We start from the raw sequence: 19,206 nt of genomic DNA on the forward strand, positions 1-19,206 counted from the left end.
AAAAGTTAAAAAATAGGAAATCCAGCTGGTATAATCCTGTGGTTTATACCTATAATCCCGGCTACTCAGGAGGCTGAGGCCTGAGAATTACAGTTTAAGGCCAACCCTGGGCAGACAAATCCCAGAAACTCTATCTCCAATTATCCAACAAAAAGCACCAGACTTGAGCAGAAAGCTAGACAAGAATCAAGGCCATGAGTTCAAGTCACAGTACTGGTACACACACACACACACACACACATATGCACGTGTGCATACACACACAATGGAAAGTCCATTCATTCAGTCTGAAGTTAGGTTCAGCTGAATCTAGGGTTCAGATGATGTTGGGGATTGCTCTCCACCTACTCTATGTCTGTATCCCCTCATCTACTATTTTTGCATACCCTGCCTCTCTCTCTGCATACTATCTTCATCTCTCCTCTGGTGCATTTTTTTCCTATGACCACTCTAGGTCTACATTCTTAAAGTCAAAGATTCCACCACCCACCCACCCAAAAGGACAATCTTCCTAGTTATCTACAGAAGCGATCACAACTAGAAGGCCTAGTCATTTTCCCATGTCTGAACTGTGTCCGTAGAAATGTTCTATAACTGAGAATGGTAGCCCCATGGGCCCACAAAAAATGAGGGCTCAAGGAAGAAAGCAGAGCTATTCAAATAGAACAGAAAGAAGGGGGCCTCATCCTTAGATGTGACAGACCCTAAACCATGGCTTCTACTACCTCCATCCCCCCTTATCCATAGTGTACCTTCATTATCAGGGCTCCATTATCAGATGGACTCAGACCTCAGGCATCATGTGTGGGCAAGATGTCAGACTGGCTGGGGATGGGGGTGGGGAAGAGGTATCAGTGGTTTCCTTTCTGCCTTCTCTTGGCTCCCTAAGATCAACTATCTAACCTTCTGGGAAAGGTCATGAATTTGGGCTTGGAATCCATTTGCCAAAGTAAGCTCTTTTTAACTTTCCAACCGGCCTGGTGAACTACAAGCGGAAACCTTCAGCTTGCTGAAGGGCAGGGCTTACATTCATATCTCTGCCTTTCCTAGAAGTCTGCACTAAGCTTCTCCTCTTCCCAACACCTCTTTGTTTTTTCTTCTCTTTCCCATCCTTTTCTCTTTCCTTTCCTATGGTGGGGATGGACTCAAGGGTCTGTCACCTGCATACTAAGCCCAGAATTATACTTTCTTAATCTCCTGCAATTGCCTTAGGGACCACAAGAGGGGGCCCAGAGCCCAGCTTTCCTACTAACAGAAGACAAGCTGTGCCAGAGACAGGAACTTGAGAGCAATCAGAAACTGAAGGCAGAACAGCAAGGAAGCAGGAAGACCTTCCAACAGCTTGTTCAAGCTGCTAGGGGTCTAAGCTATTTGGGAACTTTAGGCTAGCCCAGACCTACAGCTGGGATGCTAGACTTCCATTTTCTACTACTGCCTAACCCTAGTTGGTGGTTACGGGTTGAGCAATGTTGGGTTTCCATTCTCCACATTGCCACAGAAGGAATCTGGAGGTAGTGGCAGGAACCAGCACCATCTCAGGAGGCTGAAATGAAGGCAAATGAAATAGTATGGTATAGTGGAAAAGGCTTTGTTTTAAAGCTTGAGCATAGTGGAGTCAGATAACTTGTTTCAATTTCAGTCTTTCCATCACAAAATCGAGATGTCTGACAGCTTCTTAGCACAGTGTGAGTGGCACTGAAGTTTTAAATTGCTAGTCATGAGACTGATCCCTTTCCTTTTCTTTCTCTCTTTCTTTCTTTTTTTTTTTGCATTTTTTATTGTAATTAGTAAAAGGGTTACATGATATTTGCCAGATAGAAGGTGCATTAATTCACGTACATTGATACCCTTTCACATGTCTTGGTACCCATCTCTCTTTCTTTCTTTTCTTTTTTTTTTTTTTGTCAGTTCTGGGCTTGAACTCAGTGCCTGAACACTATGCTTGGACTTTCTCAAGGCTAGAGCTCTAGCACTTGAGCTATAGCACCAATTCTGGCTTTTCCTATGTATGTGGTACCGAGGAATCAAACCCGGGTCTTTTTGCATGCTAGGCAAGCACTCTACCACTAGGCCAAACTACAGCTTCCAGTGATCCATTTTCTATGACCAAGTCCCTCGGGGGCCAGAGAATTAATTGCCTTTTGAGAAGGGTGGCAGTGATGGCCCACAAAGCATGATTGGAACCATTAGCCTATTCTTCTTTCAGCCCAGATGGCTCTGTGCTCCTGCACTGCTATGCGGGGGGTGGGGCGGGGGGAGAGGTCAGAAGCAGAGCTCAGCAGAACCCCACTGGTCTCCTCCTTGCTCACCCAGCTGCTCAGCTCCAGGCTCAGGCAAGGTTCCCTGCTGGCTGAGTGACTGAGGACATGTGGAACTGGGGAGGTGGGGGAGGAGTGCAGAGGCACCCCAGATGTGTGCGTGACCACACCGGACTGGCAGAATTCAGACAGATGGGTGAGGAGGCTGGGTAGAAAGCTTCGGATCAGTCTGAGGCCAAGAGCTCAGAACAGATCTCCCTTTCCCTTCAATGCCTCAACACTAGAAGAGAGGGGAGAGGAAAGTAGCAAGCAATTCTCCCTTTACCTTGCTGAGCAACAGGACAGCGAACCCCATTATGAGACTGGGAACTCCTTCCCTTTCTTCTTCACACTTTTCCAGCAGAGCCTCAAACCCAAGCCTCAGCTGGACTGGGCTAAGCTGGAGCTGTGAGGGTCCCACCTGTTCTCATCTGGGAGCCTCCCCTAGCCCTTCTTCTCAAAGACCTCCCCCTGCGCTGCCACAGCTGGAACCATTCTCTAAGCAGCCTTTCATCTCCCTCACTCCCCCATCCCCACCCCCAGTGGACCCTGTAATTGTGGTCTCAGGCAGAGGCTGCGGGGGCTGAGGTTGGGCTGAGGGCCAGGGCCAAGGGCAGGGCTGGATGGGGACTGGGGGGGGGGGATGCAGATAGGACCTTGGCCATGGTGAAGGTCATATGAGGCTCAGGACCCAGGCAGGGCAGTCTACTCTGAATCTCATCATTAAACACACCAAGACCCTGTCTATGGCAGCCTCACCTCCATTGAGGAAGGTGAGGTCATCTAGATTTGAGCACTCATAGCTACTAGGCTAGAACCGTATTAGGGACACAAGTCTTAGGAGTCCTTATTTGTCTCATGGGGTTTTCAAAGGACAAGTTTCTCTCTTTTGTATCCCAAATGTTCCATGAACAGTGCAGGTGAGGGAGCAAAGAGAGCCCCCTCATTAGAAAGAGACCAAAGTTTAGGTACGTCAGCAGCATGACCTAAAGGTGGTCTCCCTCCAAAACATCTGGTAAATTCTGAGGATTTTCCGCCCCCACACGCACTCAACAACAGCCTTGTGCCTGGAAAAGCTGAGTCAGCTGTATGGGGCCTAGAATCAGTATTTCCCACAATGACCTAATACATACAATGCACAGAACATCGGAAGACTTTGTGTGAGCACTGAACAGGGAGCAAAGAACTCTAGAATCTGGGGATGCCCTTTCTGCCCTGTTGTGTTAGCTGGGCCTCAGTTTCCCCAACAGCAGTCCTCCAACCCTAGGCTCAGCCTCCTTGCTGTGTGGCATCTAGTACTACCCTGAACCCTTTTCAAAATCGAATCCCAAGTTGTTCCTGCTCTTGTCCCTGAAGCATAGTGGGGGAGAGGGGAGGGCAGGGGGTTGGTTAGGGTCAAATAAGGCTCTGGCTGACGCAGACTGCTTCCTGCCCCCGGCTGTTTTCCTGCTGTCCAGCCAGACTGCTCCCCTTTTACCCTACCCCCACCCCCAGCAGCCTCGAGCCCTTAATTCCTGACAGCTGCGGTGGCTGCTGCTGCTGGCAAAGATGGGGGGCGGGTGCGGGGGGAGTATGCCATCAGCCTGCTGTTGCTCAGGCCACCCTCACCACCTGACAGTCTGGGGACAAGAAAGGCCACTCCCTCTCCTCCAGTTCCCCAAGGATGGGCCATTCCAGGAATGGGCCCTTCTGACTCAGAGCCCAGAGGCTCTGCTAGTTCTGTCCTTAAGCTAGGAGGATTTCTCTTCAAGGAGAGGGGACCACGGAGGAGGGAGAGGGGTGTGTGTGGTGAGTGGGAGGCTTGTGCCCATTTTACAGCACTAAAGAGTAAGATTTGTTATCAGAGCCAAGGTTAGAACCTAAAACCAAAGCCACAGTCTCCTCCTCCTTCCCTCCAAACCTTGGTTTCTTAAGGCCTTACCTGGGCCAAAACCAGTGTTCTGTTAAGGGGGAAAAAGGGGTCTCGGAAAGCCATGTGCCACTTCAGGGCCAGAGCAAAACTCAGAACATCCCTGGGGAGACAGACAGCACTCATGAAAGGACCACAGCTGCTGGGCTGGGAGTCAGAAGTGGATTCCGTTCCAACCCTTCCACACATTTGCTGTGTGACTGAAATCAAGTCCTGATCCTTTCTCATGGTATGTTCTTGTGAAATAAGGGGGCTAAATAAACAGGATGTCAAGTCTTGCTTCTAGGATTAAAAAAATCTCTCAAATCCCCTAACCTCCCCCCCCCCAGCCCCTCCCAGGATACTCGGCTCCCTAATCAAACATTGACTAGAAGTCAGGCACATTGGCCTTTCGTGGCCTCACGCCTAGATGAGATGGGCCTCATTAACTCCATTTTTAAGGGGGGGGGGCAGAGGCACCTGTTTAAGGTCACACTGCAAAGGCCAGAAAAGCCAGAGGCTATCAAAGCCCCTCCTAGGACCCAACACCTGCCTCCCAAGGCAGGCTGGGGTGTGTGTGTGTGTGTGTGTGTGTGTGTGTGTGTGTGTGTGTGTGTGTGTGTGTGTGTGTGTGTGTGTGTGAGAGAGAGAGAGAGAGAGAGAGAGAGAGAGAGGAAGAAGAAGGAGGAGGGGAGGAGGGGGGGGAATCCCTCCTAATCAGGGGAAGCCAAAAGCTGGGGCAGCCCCTCCTCTCCAGTCCCTGCAGGTGTGTGCTGGCTGGGGTGGGGCGGGTCCTCCCCAGCAGCTGCGGGTCTCAGCCTGGCGGGCGTACACACCTCGCGATCACACACAAACCCCTCAGCCCCTCCGGCCCGCAACTCCCCACCTCGGGCGCACAGATCCAGCGCCTCTCGGCCTCTGCCCTCCCGCTCCCAGCCCTAGTCTGAAGCGGGCGCAGTGGCCCGGCGACGCGCACACGCCTCCACCCGTGACGTCATGTGGGGTAGAGCCCGAAGACACTGCATGGCGGGCGAGGGGGGAGGCGGCAGAGCGCCCCAGCTTGGGAGTCGGGACAGTCACTCATTCTCCAGGCTGCGGGCTGGGCGCAGCCAGCGCCACCCCCCCTTGGGCACCCCCTCCGCCCTCCTCGCACACCCTGGGACGCGCGGGCTCTCCGCGCTGCTCTGGGGGGCCTCCTTGGCACCCCAGCCTTGAGTCCCCCGCCTGCTGCACCTCCGGGGTCCCCCCCCCCTTAGCTGCGAGAGACACCAGGAGTTGTCGCAAGGGGGCCTCGGGAAATTCCCTGGACCCCTGTGCCAGGAGGTGCCCAGCTCGCCGGCTCCCCACCCACACCCCCCCTGAGGGCGGTGCCCGGGGCGCTGCCCCATGGCGCGGGGAGGCGGGCGCCGTCTGCTCCAGGAGCCGTGACCCGAGTCGGAACTGTGTGTTGCAGCCGCCCCGACCCCTGCCGATCATGCGCCGTCGTCCCTGGCTCGCCAGTCCTGCCGGGCTGTGACCCCCCCCCCCCAAATTCCCAGCCGGGCACGGCCCGCGCGCCATGGGCAGCGCCCACCCCCGCCCCTGGCTGCGGCTCCTACCCCGGCCCCAGCCGCGGCCTGAGCTCTGGGCGCTCCTGTTCTTCCTCCTGCTGCTGGCTGCCGCCGTGCCCAGGTGAGCCCTCACCTCACGCTCCGCCCTCCCGGCGAGCTGGGACCCCTGGGGCAGGGGCCTCGGGAGCGCCTGCTGGCGCTGGGACCTAGGGGAGGGACAGGACCACAGCAAAATCCTGATCTCCAGGGAAAGAGCCAGTTCCCTCAGAGGAGGGGGTTGGACTGGTGACAGAATATGGGCAGAGTCCAGGGAGACAGGGCAGTGCCCAGGGGAGTGCTGGCAACTAGGAGGGGAGGGAAGCCTGGAGGGAGGGAGGGAGTTCCTGCCATTCTGACTGACCCCCCCCACCAACTCCAGGTATACACTCAGACTACCAGTTTCACCTGGCAGATCCACCCCAACAGGGGCTCTGGGGCAGAGAGGTGGTATCCAATCCCAGGTGGGGGTCAATGAGGGACTGCAGCCATAAAGAGTGTGTGTGTGTGTGTGTGTGTGTGTGTGTGTGTGTGTGTGTGTGTGTGTAGCCAGCTCACAGGACAAGCTTGTTGGTATGTTGTACATGTGTGACTGTGAGTGATCCTGGGTCAACATAGAAAACACACATATGTGTATGTGTGTCTCTCCGTCTGATGACTGTGCACATGTCTTTCCAGGTCTGTCCACCACAATGTGAACAGAAGTGTACTTGAGTCAGTGTGACAGACGGCAGGCACCATGCTTGTGGGAGTGGGCTCTGAGTGGCAAGCATAGAGGATGAGTGGGTGGTGGTACCGGAGGGGGGAGGAGGAGGAAGAGGAGGTTAGATTCTGACCTTAGGGGCCCTCATGGTTTCACCCCCAATGCTTACCCACTCCACCTTACATGCCTGCAGGTCAGCACCCAACGACATCCTGGGCCTCCGCCTTCCCCCAGAGCCTGTGCTCAACGCCAACACGGTGTGCCTGACATTGCCAGGCCTGAGCCGGCGGCAGATGGAAGTGTGTGTGCGTCACCCTGACGTGGCGGCCTCAGCCATCCAGGGCATCCAGATCGCCATCCATGAATGCCAACACCAGTTCCGGGACCAGCGCTGGAACTGTTCTAGCCTGGAGACTAGAAACAAGATTCCCTACGAGAGCCCCATCTTCAGCAGAGGTAGCCACCCTCACCCTGCTTTACCCTGCCCTACCCTGCCCACCCAGCATCTCCACCCCAGAACCTGTTTGCCAGCCGTCCCTAACTGACTATCAAGCTGGCAGCCCCTCAGAATCTCACATCTGCCAGCCTTACTGCTTTCTTGCTTCTTTCCAGTTTCTAGAAAGCCATGGGGGAGGGGGGTCACAGACAAATAGGACAGAAGTGGCTATGGGAGAGGGTTGGTGGCAGGTTCTATACTGGGCTCTGGAATTATCCTGCTCTGACAGTGACACTGCCTACCTCAAGTCCAGGAAATATGCCCATCTGTTACCCACCTCAGTCCTTAACAAGCCAAACCTAGGACAGAGCCTGTGAGAAGGCACTTACCATCAGCAAAGATGGGGTAGGGACTCCTGCCCACAGGGCAGCACGAAGCAGGGGCAGATGAATGGTTTGTGCTTCCGCAAAAGCTCTGTCAGCAGAGTCCACTACAAGCTTCTGAATCAGATGTGTGCCAGCCTTTGCATGGTGGCACAGCCCAGCGGTTCCAACAGTCCAGTCAGCCCCTGCTCCCCTCAGCCCCAAGGAGCACAGCCTGCAGCCCTCCCTTTATAATTTTTCTTGACCTCTGAGTGATCTAGGGCCTACCTAGACAATCCCTAGAGGGGTCAAGGTTGGTGATGGCAGGGAGATTTGTAACCCACTCTGATTTATGCCCACCTCCCCAATCTGTCATAGGCCTTGAATCAGGTCTGGGTAGGGGGTGGGGGTGAGGGTGCCTGGCCTCCTGGATTTACCTTGGATCTTCTCTCAGCGGCTTGGACGGGACAAGGTGGGGACAGGTAGTACTCCATTCTAGGGACTTGCACCTAATCCTAGTTGATAGCATAGGTCAGTCAGGAGGAATGGCCAAATATTAGGTCCCCTCAGGGCCTGAAGCTTCTGGGGTGGGGGGAGTCAGGTTTCTATGCTTCCCAGCTTTAGAAAGAATCCAGCCAGAGCCCTTCCCTTCTCCCCAGGACCCTTGCTTACATACCACGGGCCCCAAAGTTAGAGGCCACCCCTGCCTTCAGCAGCCGGGCCTGGGGCCGCCGCCCCGCCCCCGAGCGCTCCCGCTTCCCTCCCCCGCGCGCCCGCCCGGGGCGCTGTTTCTACCCGGCCGAGCCCAGCCCGACGCGTGTGGCGGCATGCAGCCGCGAACTAATCCCCGCGGGCCGCGGCAGACGGCTCCTGCCCCAGCCGCGCAGCTCTCCCAGAGGGCGCCCCAGCCCCCTCTCGCCCCGCGATCTCACCGCTCGCGCCCGGCACAGCCTTTCCACCGCCCGGACGCGGCTGATGGAGGACCCCCCGCCCACCCCGTGCCCTCGGGCTGGCCCCGCTCCCGCCCCGCGCCCCTCCCCGCCCCGCCGCCCGTGCTCGCGGACACCGAGTGGCAGGCCTCGGCGTCTTCCAGGCGCGGGCAGGGGCTGGGCCGGGCCGCCGCTCACCGCCGCCGCCGCGGAACGCCCGCTTCCCTCCTCGGGATTCGAGATCACTCGCGCTCCCCGAAACCGCATTTCCCTGTGACTCTCGGGTCCCCCAGGGGACTGCGCAGCCCTGGCTTCCGTTTCTGCTCACTAGGGACAGGGGCAGGCGCTGGGGTTCTCACCCCGGCCGCTGCGGATGAGGCAGGGCAAGCTCTTCCGCCCTCTCCCTGGCCTCGGTGTCCCCTCTGGTCATCCCGGTCCCTCTAGATTGAGCGAGCCCGGGCGTCCTGGTTGGCTCCGGGTCTCGCCCGTGTGGCCTGCAGAAGGACCTGGGGTCTTTGAAGCTTGGGGGCGAGTTTGGAGCGGTGGAACCTCGCGGCTTTGGCGCGGCGCCAGATGCTCCTGGGTTCACCTGCAGTTTAATAAGCGGGAGGTGAGCCGGGGGGACGGTGGGGGGGAGGTTAGGGGTGGAGGTGGGGGGAGACTTGCCAGGGCTAGCCGGGTCGGGGCGGCTCCCAACGCCAGGAGGGGGCGGGACAGAAGCTCCCGGGCTCCTTCTCTGGGCCCCGGAACACAGCCCCACCTCCCAGGCTTCGGCTCCCCCTCCCTCTGTTGCAACACCCCATTTCTACCTCTCCTTCCTCGGAGGAGGCTCCTGGGCTTCTGAAAAGTAAACTGCCACTCCCCCCCATCTCCACCTGGCCGCCGCTGTGCCTGCCTCCCTCCACATCTGAATCTGTCCTTCAGGGTCATTTTCTGGCCCATTTTGGTCCTCTCTTCCAGGGCTACCTGAATTTGAACCCTATAAGGCTCCTATTGGTAGCCTTTGTCCTTTACTGTCTGGTTCCTTCCCAGGATCTCCCTCCTTTTTAGCTAGGTATGGATGACCTGGTCTACCCCAAAGATATCCTGGGGTTGACCCTTCGTCTGACCCAGGTTGCCAGAGTTCTCTTTCAGTGAATTCTGCCATGTTTAAATTTCCAAGCCAGCCAGGGTGAGGTGAGGCCTGGGGTTTTCCTTAAGGCTGCTATGGTCACCTGATAGTCCTGACACCTTTCCCTGAGGTGGGCTGAGCTGGAGGAAAAGGTCTGGTCAATGAGAGAGGGCTAAAGGTGCTTGGGCAGTCAGTTAGGGTGGATTAAAGATGGGCGCTGGCCAAAGATGGGCACTGAGGCTGGAAAAGAAGGGACAGGCACGAGGGTCTTCAAAGAGATAGAAAGGACCTGAGGAGGGTGGGGAAAGGTATGAGAAGGCTCCAAGGCCAAGCACAGCAAGGAATAAGTGCCAAGGGCACTGGTATCCCCCCCCTTTTTCCCCCCCTAGAGACCCAGATACATTGACCTGGCATGAGACTGAGTAGAAATAAACTGTGAGGAACATGAAACGTTTCCGGTCTCCTTGCAGGAGGTGGGGCAGGAAGGAGAATTGTGACAGGAGCTGCTTTATGGACTCAAGCACTGATTTGGGCAGAAAAGTGAGATCAGAGAGAGGCTGAAGAAGTTGTTGGTGATGGATATGCAAAACGGGTCTTGGGAGCCTGACTCACAGCTTAAGTATTGCTGTCTCTAAGGCTCAGACCTGCTTGGAACAGGTGAAAAAACTGGATGTGAGGTCCTACAGGAAGCCAAGCTCTCCCAGCCCAGAAGAATGTAGCCTTTGCTCTCTAAGATTTGGCTCTTTTCCTACTGACTTTTTACTCCTCGAGCTTGGAATGTGTGGTGTCACTCAGATGAGGAAACCAAAACACAAGCAATCATTTCCCAGGATCCCTTGAGGTCCTATCATTTTTGGGACATTCAATTAGCAAATGGACTCAAACATGCGCTGTGCATTGAGCACTGGGCATTGTTCTCAAACACTTTATGATTTGGGGCCCTTAAATAGTCCTTATAGGTTAGGTCCTCTTACTATCTTCATTTTACACATGAAGTTAATGGCAAATTGCCATTCATCATACAGCTTGTAAGTGAACAGTGGAGCCAAGACTCACCTGACTTTAGAGCTTGTACCCAACCCCTTGAAATACTGTACTGTTGCAAGGCCAGCTCGAACACCCACCATGTACCTAGAGGTGAGCCAGTGCAGTAGGATTAGACTCCAAGATATTAACCCGATATGCATGCTCCCCCACACACCTACTCATGTTTGTGCAACCATGTAGCCCAGCCAGTGTCACGCCTAAGTGTTCCCACATGCACAAAATTCATTCTCTCTCCCTCCTCCTCTTTCACCCTACCCCCATTGCCCTCTCTTCCTCCTTCCCTCACGGACTAGACACACCAGAGTGCAGGAGTTATTTGCATGGAAGGAATGGAGACCAGACTTTTCTTTCCTCCTTCTTTGATTAGAAGGGGTGGGGCTTTAGCTTCCCTAACCTCTAACCCCTCCTAGTTCCCCCTGCTGGCCCCTGAATCTTCTTTCTTCTGTACTCTATCCCTCTAAGCCTCTTCCCTAGCCCCTTCCTGGCTGTTGGCTGTGTGCAGCCTGTAGCAGCAGCTGACTCCACTTAGATGCTGGCAGTCCCTGTCCCAGATCAAAGGGAGGGCGGCTAATTGTGCGTCTTAACAAGACACCCCCCCTTCTGCTCCAGGCAACCCAGCTGGCCATGGCCCCACCCCTCTCCCCCTCCAGCTGGCCAGATGGCACAGTGCCTGTCTGCCCCAGACAGTTGGGGGCAGGATCGAAACTGGGGCCCTGAACAGGAGCTGGGGACAGACCCAGTGGGCTGGACTTCTCTGACGCCTGATGCTTGGAGCAGAGAGTGGCCAAACAGGCCCTGCCTAGTCACCTCCACACGTGGCTGTGACAGCTGTCAGAGGCTAGGGACATAGTGTGGGAGAAGGTCTCTTGAGCTACGTGGAGTAGGATGTTCTGTTCAGGCTGTAAGTTTACATTTCTCCATGTCCCTCCAGGCTTGCCCTTGAGCTTGACAGAGCCTGGAAGATGATAGTTGGCTCTGTACACCACCCTTGACCAGTTCCTTGCACTTCCTGGTGCCAAAGTAAACAGGGCTGTAGGAACGGAACTATCTGGGTTTCTTTCTTAGCAACAGGACTCCCTTGGAGGCAGAAACTTGTTGGCTCTAGGAGATGGGAGCACTGGATGTGGAGCCAGCTACAATAACCTCATGACCTTGGGCTTCTCCATTTTGCATAGTACATGCTTGCGTGTTTGGTAGTGACTGTGGTGTATGTGTGTAGGGATGATTTCTGAGGTTTGAGTATTGCCATGTGTACTAAAACAGGCTGATGATTCCTCTAACAATAAGAAAAGTACTCTGGGCTAATGATAAAATGCAGGATGCACTACCCAGGGACTTGGGATCTATCATTTTCCCCCTTAAACCCAGCCACTCACTCCATAGCAGTTTCTGCTCCTTTCAAGAAGCTCCTGCCAATTCCAAGCATCCCCTTTGAAGGTTCTAGCACAATCCTCTCCCCTCCAAGTGGGTGTTCATTGGGCTTCTTATGGATAAAAAGTACCAAGAGACCATGAACCAGATCAGAAGCTAGAGAGGGAAACCTATTTCCTAGTCTGCCAGTAGCCTGAACGATTTAGTTTAGAAATGGATTATGAACGTCTGCACTCTATCAAAGAATCAAGATGAGACAATGACCTCAAAATGTAGCAGGGTTTAGTGAGGTCAGATAGCAAAAATTGCTTTTTAATAATAGCTAATGTTTCCTTAGCACTTACTATGAGTAAGGCACTATTTGAAGCACATTATTTAACTGACTTTAAACTCATTTAATTTGTGTGTGTGTGTGTGTGTGTGTGCGTGTGTGTGTGCCTGTGTCTATGTCTGTGTCTGTGTCTGTGTGCCTATGTCTATGTCTGTGTCTGTGTGTGTGTCTATGTGTGCTGGTCCTTGGGCTTGAACTCAGCACCCTGTGTTATCCCTGAGCTTTTTTGTTCAAGGCTGGTGTCCTGCCACTTGAGCCACAGCCCCATTTCCAACTTTTTGCTAGTTAATTTGAGAATAAGAGTCTCATAGATTTTCCTTCCCCTGGCTGGCTTAAAAACCACAGTACTCAATTCTTGAATAAGTAGGATTACAAGTGTGAGCCACCAGTGCCTGGCTTATTTCTTAGAACAACAATGAAACAGATAAGTCTGTTTTACTGGTGAAGAAACTGAGGGTGGTTAAGATACTTGGCCATGATTATGTAACTATTATCAACTACTAAGTAGAAGTGCCAGGTTTGACTCTGGCTCCAGAGTGTAATTCTTAAATACTAAACATCTTATATTATTATTGTTGTTGTTGTATTGTTGTGGGAAGTGGAGGACTGAACTCTATGATGTAGAGGGTAAGAATTAAGAAGGAACAGGCTGGGATTTCTGTCCAGTCCTGATTAGTTCTCTAAGTCTTTCATGCTGAGCTGGAAGGACCTAGTTTTTGTTTCCCCTGTATCACTGGCCTTCCCGCAGTGTCATCAGCCTTCTTCCAGGTTCTAGGCTTCTAGAACAGGGACCTATGGAACAGCTGGAATCTCTTCCCTCTGTGTGGGCTCCTCTTACTCCTGGCTTCTCCCATTGCCTGCCCTGTCTGGGGCCCAAAGCTGGTTGGAGACTTGTACCACATACTGTTCCTAGCTTGTCTGTTCTTATTTATATTCAGCTGATCCAGGCATGGAGATCCACACCTGTTATACCAGCTACTCTAGAAGTAGAGGTTTAAGGCCAATCCAGAAAAAAAAATGAGATCCGAGTTCAACAACAAAATACAAAACAAAGCCAGGTGCAGGTGGCTCATGCCAGTAATCCTAGCTACCCAGGAGACTGAGATCTGAGGATCTCGGTTCAAAACTGGCCCAGACACAAAAATCCTTGAGACTCTTATCTACAATTAACCACCAGAAAACTAGCTCAAGTGGTAGAGCACTAGTCTTGAGCTGAAGGGCTCAGGGACAATGCCCAGGGCTGGGAGAATAGCTCAAGTGATATTGCCTGGAATGTTTAAGGCCCAGGGGGTTCACTTCTCACTATTAGGAGAAGAAAAATATAGAGGGGAAGAAAGAAAAAGAGTACTGGGAACAGGCTGAGATCTGAGGATCACAGTTCAAAGCCATCCTGCACAGGAAAATCTATGAAACTATTATCTCCAATAAACTACCCCTCCCTGCCCCCAAAGCCAGTCCTGAGTTCAGGCCCCAAGACTGGAACCAAAAAGAAAAAAAGGAGAGAGAGAGAGACAGAGAGAGGGAGAGACAGAGAGAGGCAGAGACAGACAGAGACAGAGAGAGACACAGAGAGAAAGAAGGATGAAAGAGTGAGAGAGACAGAAAGAAAAAAGAAAAAGAAAAAAGAAAGAGGAGGAGGAGAAGGAGAAGAAAAAGAGGAGGGATCCCTTGTCTGCTGGTCTTAGGGAACGTTGGCCACCTGCCTGCCAGAGGTCCAGGGCATTCCTGGAAGATGGTTCAAGCTGAATTACCAAGAAGGAAAACGCTGTAGATAAGGAGTGACTCTGTCATGGAGAATGACAGTCCTTGATCCCCCTGAGCATAGAGTGGAAGGTGACCTCCCCTTCTGTGTTCAACACTGGTACATGCCAGACTTCATTTAGGACTCACCTATACCACCCACATTTTCAGCTGAACAGAGTGGCTCTCAGGCATGTCCTGTGGACCAAAGGTGGAGATAGTCTTTATGGTGGACTTAATACCAGAAGGCACCAGACTATCAATCACCCTTCACTCCCCCTCAATCCCATTGGCATCTCCTTGGGCCTAGAATTCCATTACAGGTAATTTCTTCTTTAAGTTAAATCTTGCTAGGCTACTTTAAAATTGCAGATATCACCATAAAGGCAATAGATTAAATCCTTGATCCGAAAAAGAATGTATTTACTAGATAAGTTTTGCCCTAGAGGAGAGAGAGCCACACAAATTCCGAGTTTGCTAAGGGTACTGCTAGTAAGGGGGGAGGGGCTGTTGCAAAAAGAAGAGTGCTATGGGGAGACATGCTGTGTGCAGAATGCCCAGCTTTTGGTTAGGTTGCTGCCTTTTTGGGAATCTCCCTAGACCCTTGCTGGGCCTCAGTTTCTCCTCGATGTAACAAGGTTGGACAGGATGGGTAGAAAAAAAGTGTGACCTCTCCAAAATCCATGTTTTCTGGGTCACTTAACTGCAGGTTTCCGAGAGAGCGCTTTCGCCTATGCCATCGCCGCAGCTGGAGTGGTGCACGCCGTGTCCAACGCCTGCGCCCTGGGCAAACTTCGAGCCTGCGGTTGCGATGCTTCGCGTCGCGGGGACGAGGAGGCCTTCCGTCGCAAGCTGCACCGCCTGCAGCTAGACGCGCTGCAGCGTGGTAAAGGCCTGAGCCATGGGGTCCCAGAACACCCTGCCCTGCCTCCCGCCAACCCAGACCTGCAGGACTCTTGGGAGTGGGGCGGCTGCAGCCCCGACGTAGGCTTCGGGGAGCGCTTCTCTAAAGACTTTCTGGACTCCCGGGAGCCTCATAGAGACATCCACGCCCGCATGAGGCTCCACAACAACCGAGTCGGGAGGCAGGTGAGAGCCCCGCCCCCAATCCTTCTGCTTAGGGTCTCCCCACCTCTCCTTTGCTCTTTTCTGGGGACTCTTCTGCCTTGTCTTAATCCAGCAATCTTCTCATCGCTCCACCCTAATTCAGTCTGGAGCACGCCTTCTGGCCCTTCCTTCTGCGCACCAGACACCCCTGCAGAGGACCAATGCAATCCCGCTGCGCCCGGGCTCTGGTGAGCTTCAGACAAAGACTGAACTGGCAAGCGTTAATTAAAGGGTGGCCTTCTCCTCTGTAGCCCCAGAAGGTTGAATTCAATCTTGAGTCAGGTTTCCCAGCTCTGGTGTTCCTTGGTCGCTGTGGCTGTGGTCTTGGATCTCTAGCTCACTGTATAAATCTAGCATGAGTGATTCCTGCAGGTTGAGAAGGCCAAGAGAGATTCCCAGACAGCACCCGTGAATCCGTGTTAAGGTTGCCTTCCTCCTGTCCCCTCTGCCTTCTGGTGCTCACATGACCTTAGACATCAAGCATACAAAAAGAAATTAAATAAATAAAAAGGAGAAGAAAGGAAAGAACTCTCTACACAATAGACGGCGTATATTGAGTACTTACTGTCAGGCAATGTCCTGAACTTTTTTCCCTTTTCTTTTTTTCTTTTCTTTTCTTTCTTTCTTTCTTTTTTTTTTCCAGTCCTGGGGCTTGGGTTTAAGGCCTAGGCACTGTCCCTCAGCTTCTTTTTCTCAAGGCTAACTCTCTACCACTTGAGCCACACCACCACTTGTGGCCTTTTCTGTTTATATGGTACTGAAGAATCAAACCCAGGGCTTCATGCAAGCTAGGCAAGCACTCTGCCACTAAAGCTCATCCTAGCCCTGTCCTGAGCTCTTTATCTATTAACCTATTGAATACTTCTTAACTACCTATGGCATGAACATTGCTACTAACCTATAGGGTCACCAGGGCACAGACTGACCAAGAAGCCTGCCCAAGGTGATATAACTAGTGAGAAAGTGACTGGTTTCCTGTGCAGGGAAACTCTGAGCCTAAGGAGCGGAGTGGGCCCCGTGTACACACACATAGAGGTCCAGGCCACACTGCAATACCGTATTGTTCCTGTTGGTAGCTCATCACCCTCTTTACTGGCTATTCCATCCCCATCTTTCTTTTGCCCCTGCCTAGCATGCTCAGGAAGCCTCATTCCTGCTTTCTCTTGCTCTCTTTTCCCTGGGCCTCCTAGCCCACTCTTCCTACCTCCTACATAGACTCCTAGCTGACTCAGCCATTGCCATCTTGAGTTTAAGGCAGGGTAAACTGAGGCACACCTACTCTCAGGTCCTACCCAGCCCCGCCCAGCCCTTCCCTGTGTTTGTGGCCCCTTTCCCAAGCTTCAATACCATCCCAGTCCTACCACCAGTGCCTCCTCCTCATCCTCGTTAAACTGGTTAATTAATGGCTGCTGCCTGTGGGAAGCAGATGTTGGGGAGCTGTTGGCCTGGGGAGGCATTGAGTTGGTTCCCACGTGGTGCTGGCACCACAGGCTACACAGGCAAGCAGCATGCCCCTCCATGATCTAGGACAGACTCCCTTCCATGGTTTTCCCTCTCCTAGGGCCCTCCTACCCAATGTTGGGGTCCCAGAACCTTGTTTTCCCTGAGAAGTGTTTATTTTTTTATTTAATTTTTATTTATTTATTTTTTTTTTTTTTTGCCATTGGGGCCTGGGCACTGTCCGAGAAATGTTTGAAGAGTGAAGTGGTGGTGAGCAGAGGAGGTAGCCAACTTCCTGTGGGATGTCTGGCAAGGATAGTGCCAAGGTGCTCCTTGGGAGGAGACTGGAGAGTAGGTTGAACCATGGATGGGGGGGCAGGTGGGTTGTGTTCTCCATAACCATCTCCCTTGGTGGTCTAGGAACCTGTCTACTTTCCGACAGCCTGGCTCTCTGGTTTCCCTCCTGTATTTAGCTAGAGCTTTGGCCCCTGTAGCCACTCACCATAGGGCAGAATAAAAAACAACAAAACACAAACCTGGTCAGTTTCATGGGAGGAGGCTGGGGGCTGGGTTCAGGCTGGTAACGGTGGTGGAGAGACACGCCCCCTGCACCCCCTTCCCCACCCAACCCCAGGCTGGAGTGAGGCCAGAACCTTTGGGGCTGGGATGTAGTGAGGGCAGCCAACCCCCTTCTTCTGGGATGGAGGGAGAGGGAATTCCCCTGAGGATCCGAGATTTCCCCCCACCCCCACCCCCAGTTCAGGAATCTACAGCCCCCAGCCCCAAGGGCCCCCTGCAGCTGCGGGAACAGGCGTCGGGATAGGAAAAGAGCAGGAAGGAGGGAATTCCCCCAGGCCTAGCCTGGCGGGAGAGGTAGGTGGGAGAACAGCTGGGGAGTTTGGGTTGCTAAGCTAGGGAGCCGTGAGGCGCAGCTGGCCTAGGATCAGCGATTGCTTGTGTGCAGAGCCGCTCGTTTGGAAACCTCTGAAACCTCACGGTCCCGTCTCCGAGGCGGGAGGAGGGCCCGGGGATGGCCGCCCGCGTCCCCGCCTCACGGTGCCTCCTTCCGCAGGCGGTGATGGAGAACATGCGGCGAAAGTGCAAGTGCCACGGCACGTCGGGCAGCTGCCAGCTGAAGACGTGCTGGCAGGTGACGCCCGAGTTCCGCGCCGTGGGGGCGCTGTTGCGCAGCCGCTTCCACCGCGCCACGCTCATCCGGCCGCACAACCGCAACGGCGGCCAGCTGGAGCCCGGCCCCGCGGGGGCACCCTCACCGCCCCCGGGCATTCCGGGGCCGCGACGTCGGGCCAGCCCCGCTGACCTGGTCTACTTTGAGAAGTCGCCCGACTTCTGCGAGCGCGAGCCGCGCCTGGACTCGGCTGGCACCGTGGGCCGCCTGTGCAACAAAAGCAGCGCCGGCCCCGACGGCTGTGGCAGCATGTGCTGCGGCCGTGGCCACAACATCCTGCGCCAGACGCGCAGCGAGCGCTGCCACTGCCGCTTCCACTGGTGCTGCTTCGTGGTCTGCGAGGAGTGCCGCATCACCGAGTGGGTCAGTGTTTGCAAGTGAGTCCTCCAGGCTCCTCTCTGGATCCCTCCTACAGCCTGGGCCTTGACTCCTGGAGAGGAGGTTGGACCTCACAGCGCTGAAAATCTACAATCGCCTGGCAGTCCACGCCTCTCTAAACCCCACTGCCCACTTCAACGGGCTCCAAGATGGACTGGTCTCCCCTCTTCCTGCCCCCAGACAAGTGTCAGCTAGGCAGCTCAGTCTCTTCGACCTGTCTCCTGTCCTTCTTTCTCCCCTTCCCCTGGAGTGGGAGAAAATGAACTGAAACTGATGGGCTGGGAGAGGAAGATTAAAAAGAGGACCTGGACCCAATCGAGGTGAAGTGGTTCTATAAAGATTCCATTTCCCTCACTCTCCATTTACCATATATTTATTTTGCAATCTTGTTGTGGTCCTCTCTGGGGAGAGGCGAGGCCCCTCTTGGAGTTTACATGCCTGCTGAGGGAGCTGGACAATAAACTAATAAACATAATAGCAAAGGCATTTTCAGATAATGCTGTGGGCTATGAGGAAAATGGAGCAAGAAACCAATGTAGAGTGATTTGAGAGGAGTGAGAGTCTTTCCTGTAGAGTCAAGATTTCTTGCTGAGACCTGCCAAGTGGGAAAGTCATGCAGAGATGGAAGGGAAGAGCTTCCTGGGTAGTGGCTATGGGATGCCAAAGCTCTCAGGAGAGAAGAATCTCTGCTGTTGGAGAGATAGCAAAGAGGCCGTTTGGACTAGAGAGAAACATTTAGGGGCCTATGCAGCAGCAGGAGACCTCAGAGCGCATGTAAAGTTTGCACCATGTATGTGTCAGTCTGTGCCCACCTAAAGGAGTAGAGATTTTATTTAGGAAGAATGAGAGGCCCAGTAGATCAGTCCCATGGGTAACTGCTGGAAGGCGAGGCAGGGGTTATAACAATTTATAAACCGCAGTTGAACTGGATGGCAGCATTGGAGATATTGAGAAAGGGCCAGATCCAGGGATCCAGAGTGCTAGGTGCCAGGGCTCTAACCGCCCACTTTGTGCCTGAGTCCTCTGCCACAAGCCAGGACGAGTGGCTGTGCCCAGCAGCAACCGTCAGCAGAGACAGGAGGCACTCTGAGAGAAGTAATCCTGGGCAAGACCCAGCTCAACCCAGCCCAACGCCCCAGGGAGCAGGTGGGGCCAGGAGGTGCGGCTGGGAAGAGGCTGATGGAGGAGGAGGGTGGCAGACTCACTGTCTGGAGCTGGGTTCTGGAGTCCAGGCAAGGGAGGCAGTATATGAAAGAAAGACTCAGGAGAGTCAGGTTTCCAGAGCCTCTGG

General features: G+C 53.8%; 1 protein-coding gene and 1 long non-coding RNA gene across 3 annotated transcripts; one reads left to right on the forward strand and one right to left on the reverse strand.

The window, feature by feature from the left end:
* Positions 1-520: 520 nt before the first annotated feature.
* On the reverse strand, positions 521-8,676 carry LOC150048793 (uncharacterized). Of its 2 annotated transcripts, none has more exons than XR_016539146.1 (3): positions 8,561-8,676; positions 7,710-7,781; positions 521-1,543 (listed from the first exon to the last, which is right to left on the reverse strand). It is a non-coding gene; the product is annotated as an uncharacterized LOC150048793 (long non-coding RNA). The 2 variants fall into 2 exon arrangements; XR_016539147.1 differs by lacking the exon at positions 8,561-8,676 and adding an exon at positions 8,400-8,473.
* Positions 5,413-18,459, forward strand: Wnt10a (Wnt family member 10A). Its single transcript, XM_090354832.1, has 4 exons — positions 5,413-5,856; positions 6,668-6,930; positions 14,511-14,890; positions 17,421-18,459. The coding sequence occupies exons 1-4, from the start codon at positions 5,744-5,746 to the stop codon at positions 17,916-17,918; spliced, it is 1,254 nt and encodes a 417-aa protein (XP_090210958.1). The 5' UTR covers positions 5,413-5,743; the 3' UTR covers positions 17,919-18,459.
* Positions 18,460-19,206: the final 747 nt, after the last annotated feature.

The sequence above is a fragment of the Megascapheus bottae genome, chromosome 21 (genome assembly GCF_031878675.1).
Source record: "Megascapheus bottae isolate mThoBot1 chromosome 21, mThoBot2.hap1, whole genome shotgun sequence".
NCBI lineage: Eukaryota > Metazoa > Chordata > Mammalia > Rodentia > Geomyidae > Megascapheus > Megascapheus bottae.

What these genes read in the sequence shown, in the direction of transcription:
- Wnt10a (XM_090354832.1), top strand. Translation starts at nt 5,744, where the DNA reads ATGGGCAGCGCCCACCCCCGCCCCTGGCTGCGGCTCCTACCCCGGCCC. An exon ending in CTGGCTGCCGCCGTGCCCAG is followed by an intron (nt 5,857 to 6,667) that starts GTGAGCCCTCAC and finishes ACATGCCTGCAG; the next exon opens with GTCAGCACCCAACGACATCC. An exon ending in GAGCCCCATCTTCAGCAGAG is followed by an intron (nt 6,931 to 14,510) that starts GTAGCCACCCTC and finishes ACTTAACTGCAG; the next exon opens with GTTTCCGAGAGAGCGCTTTC.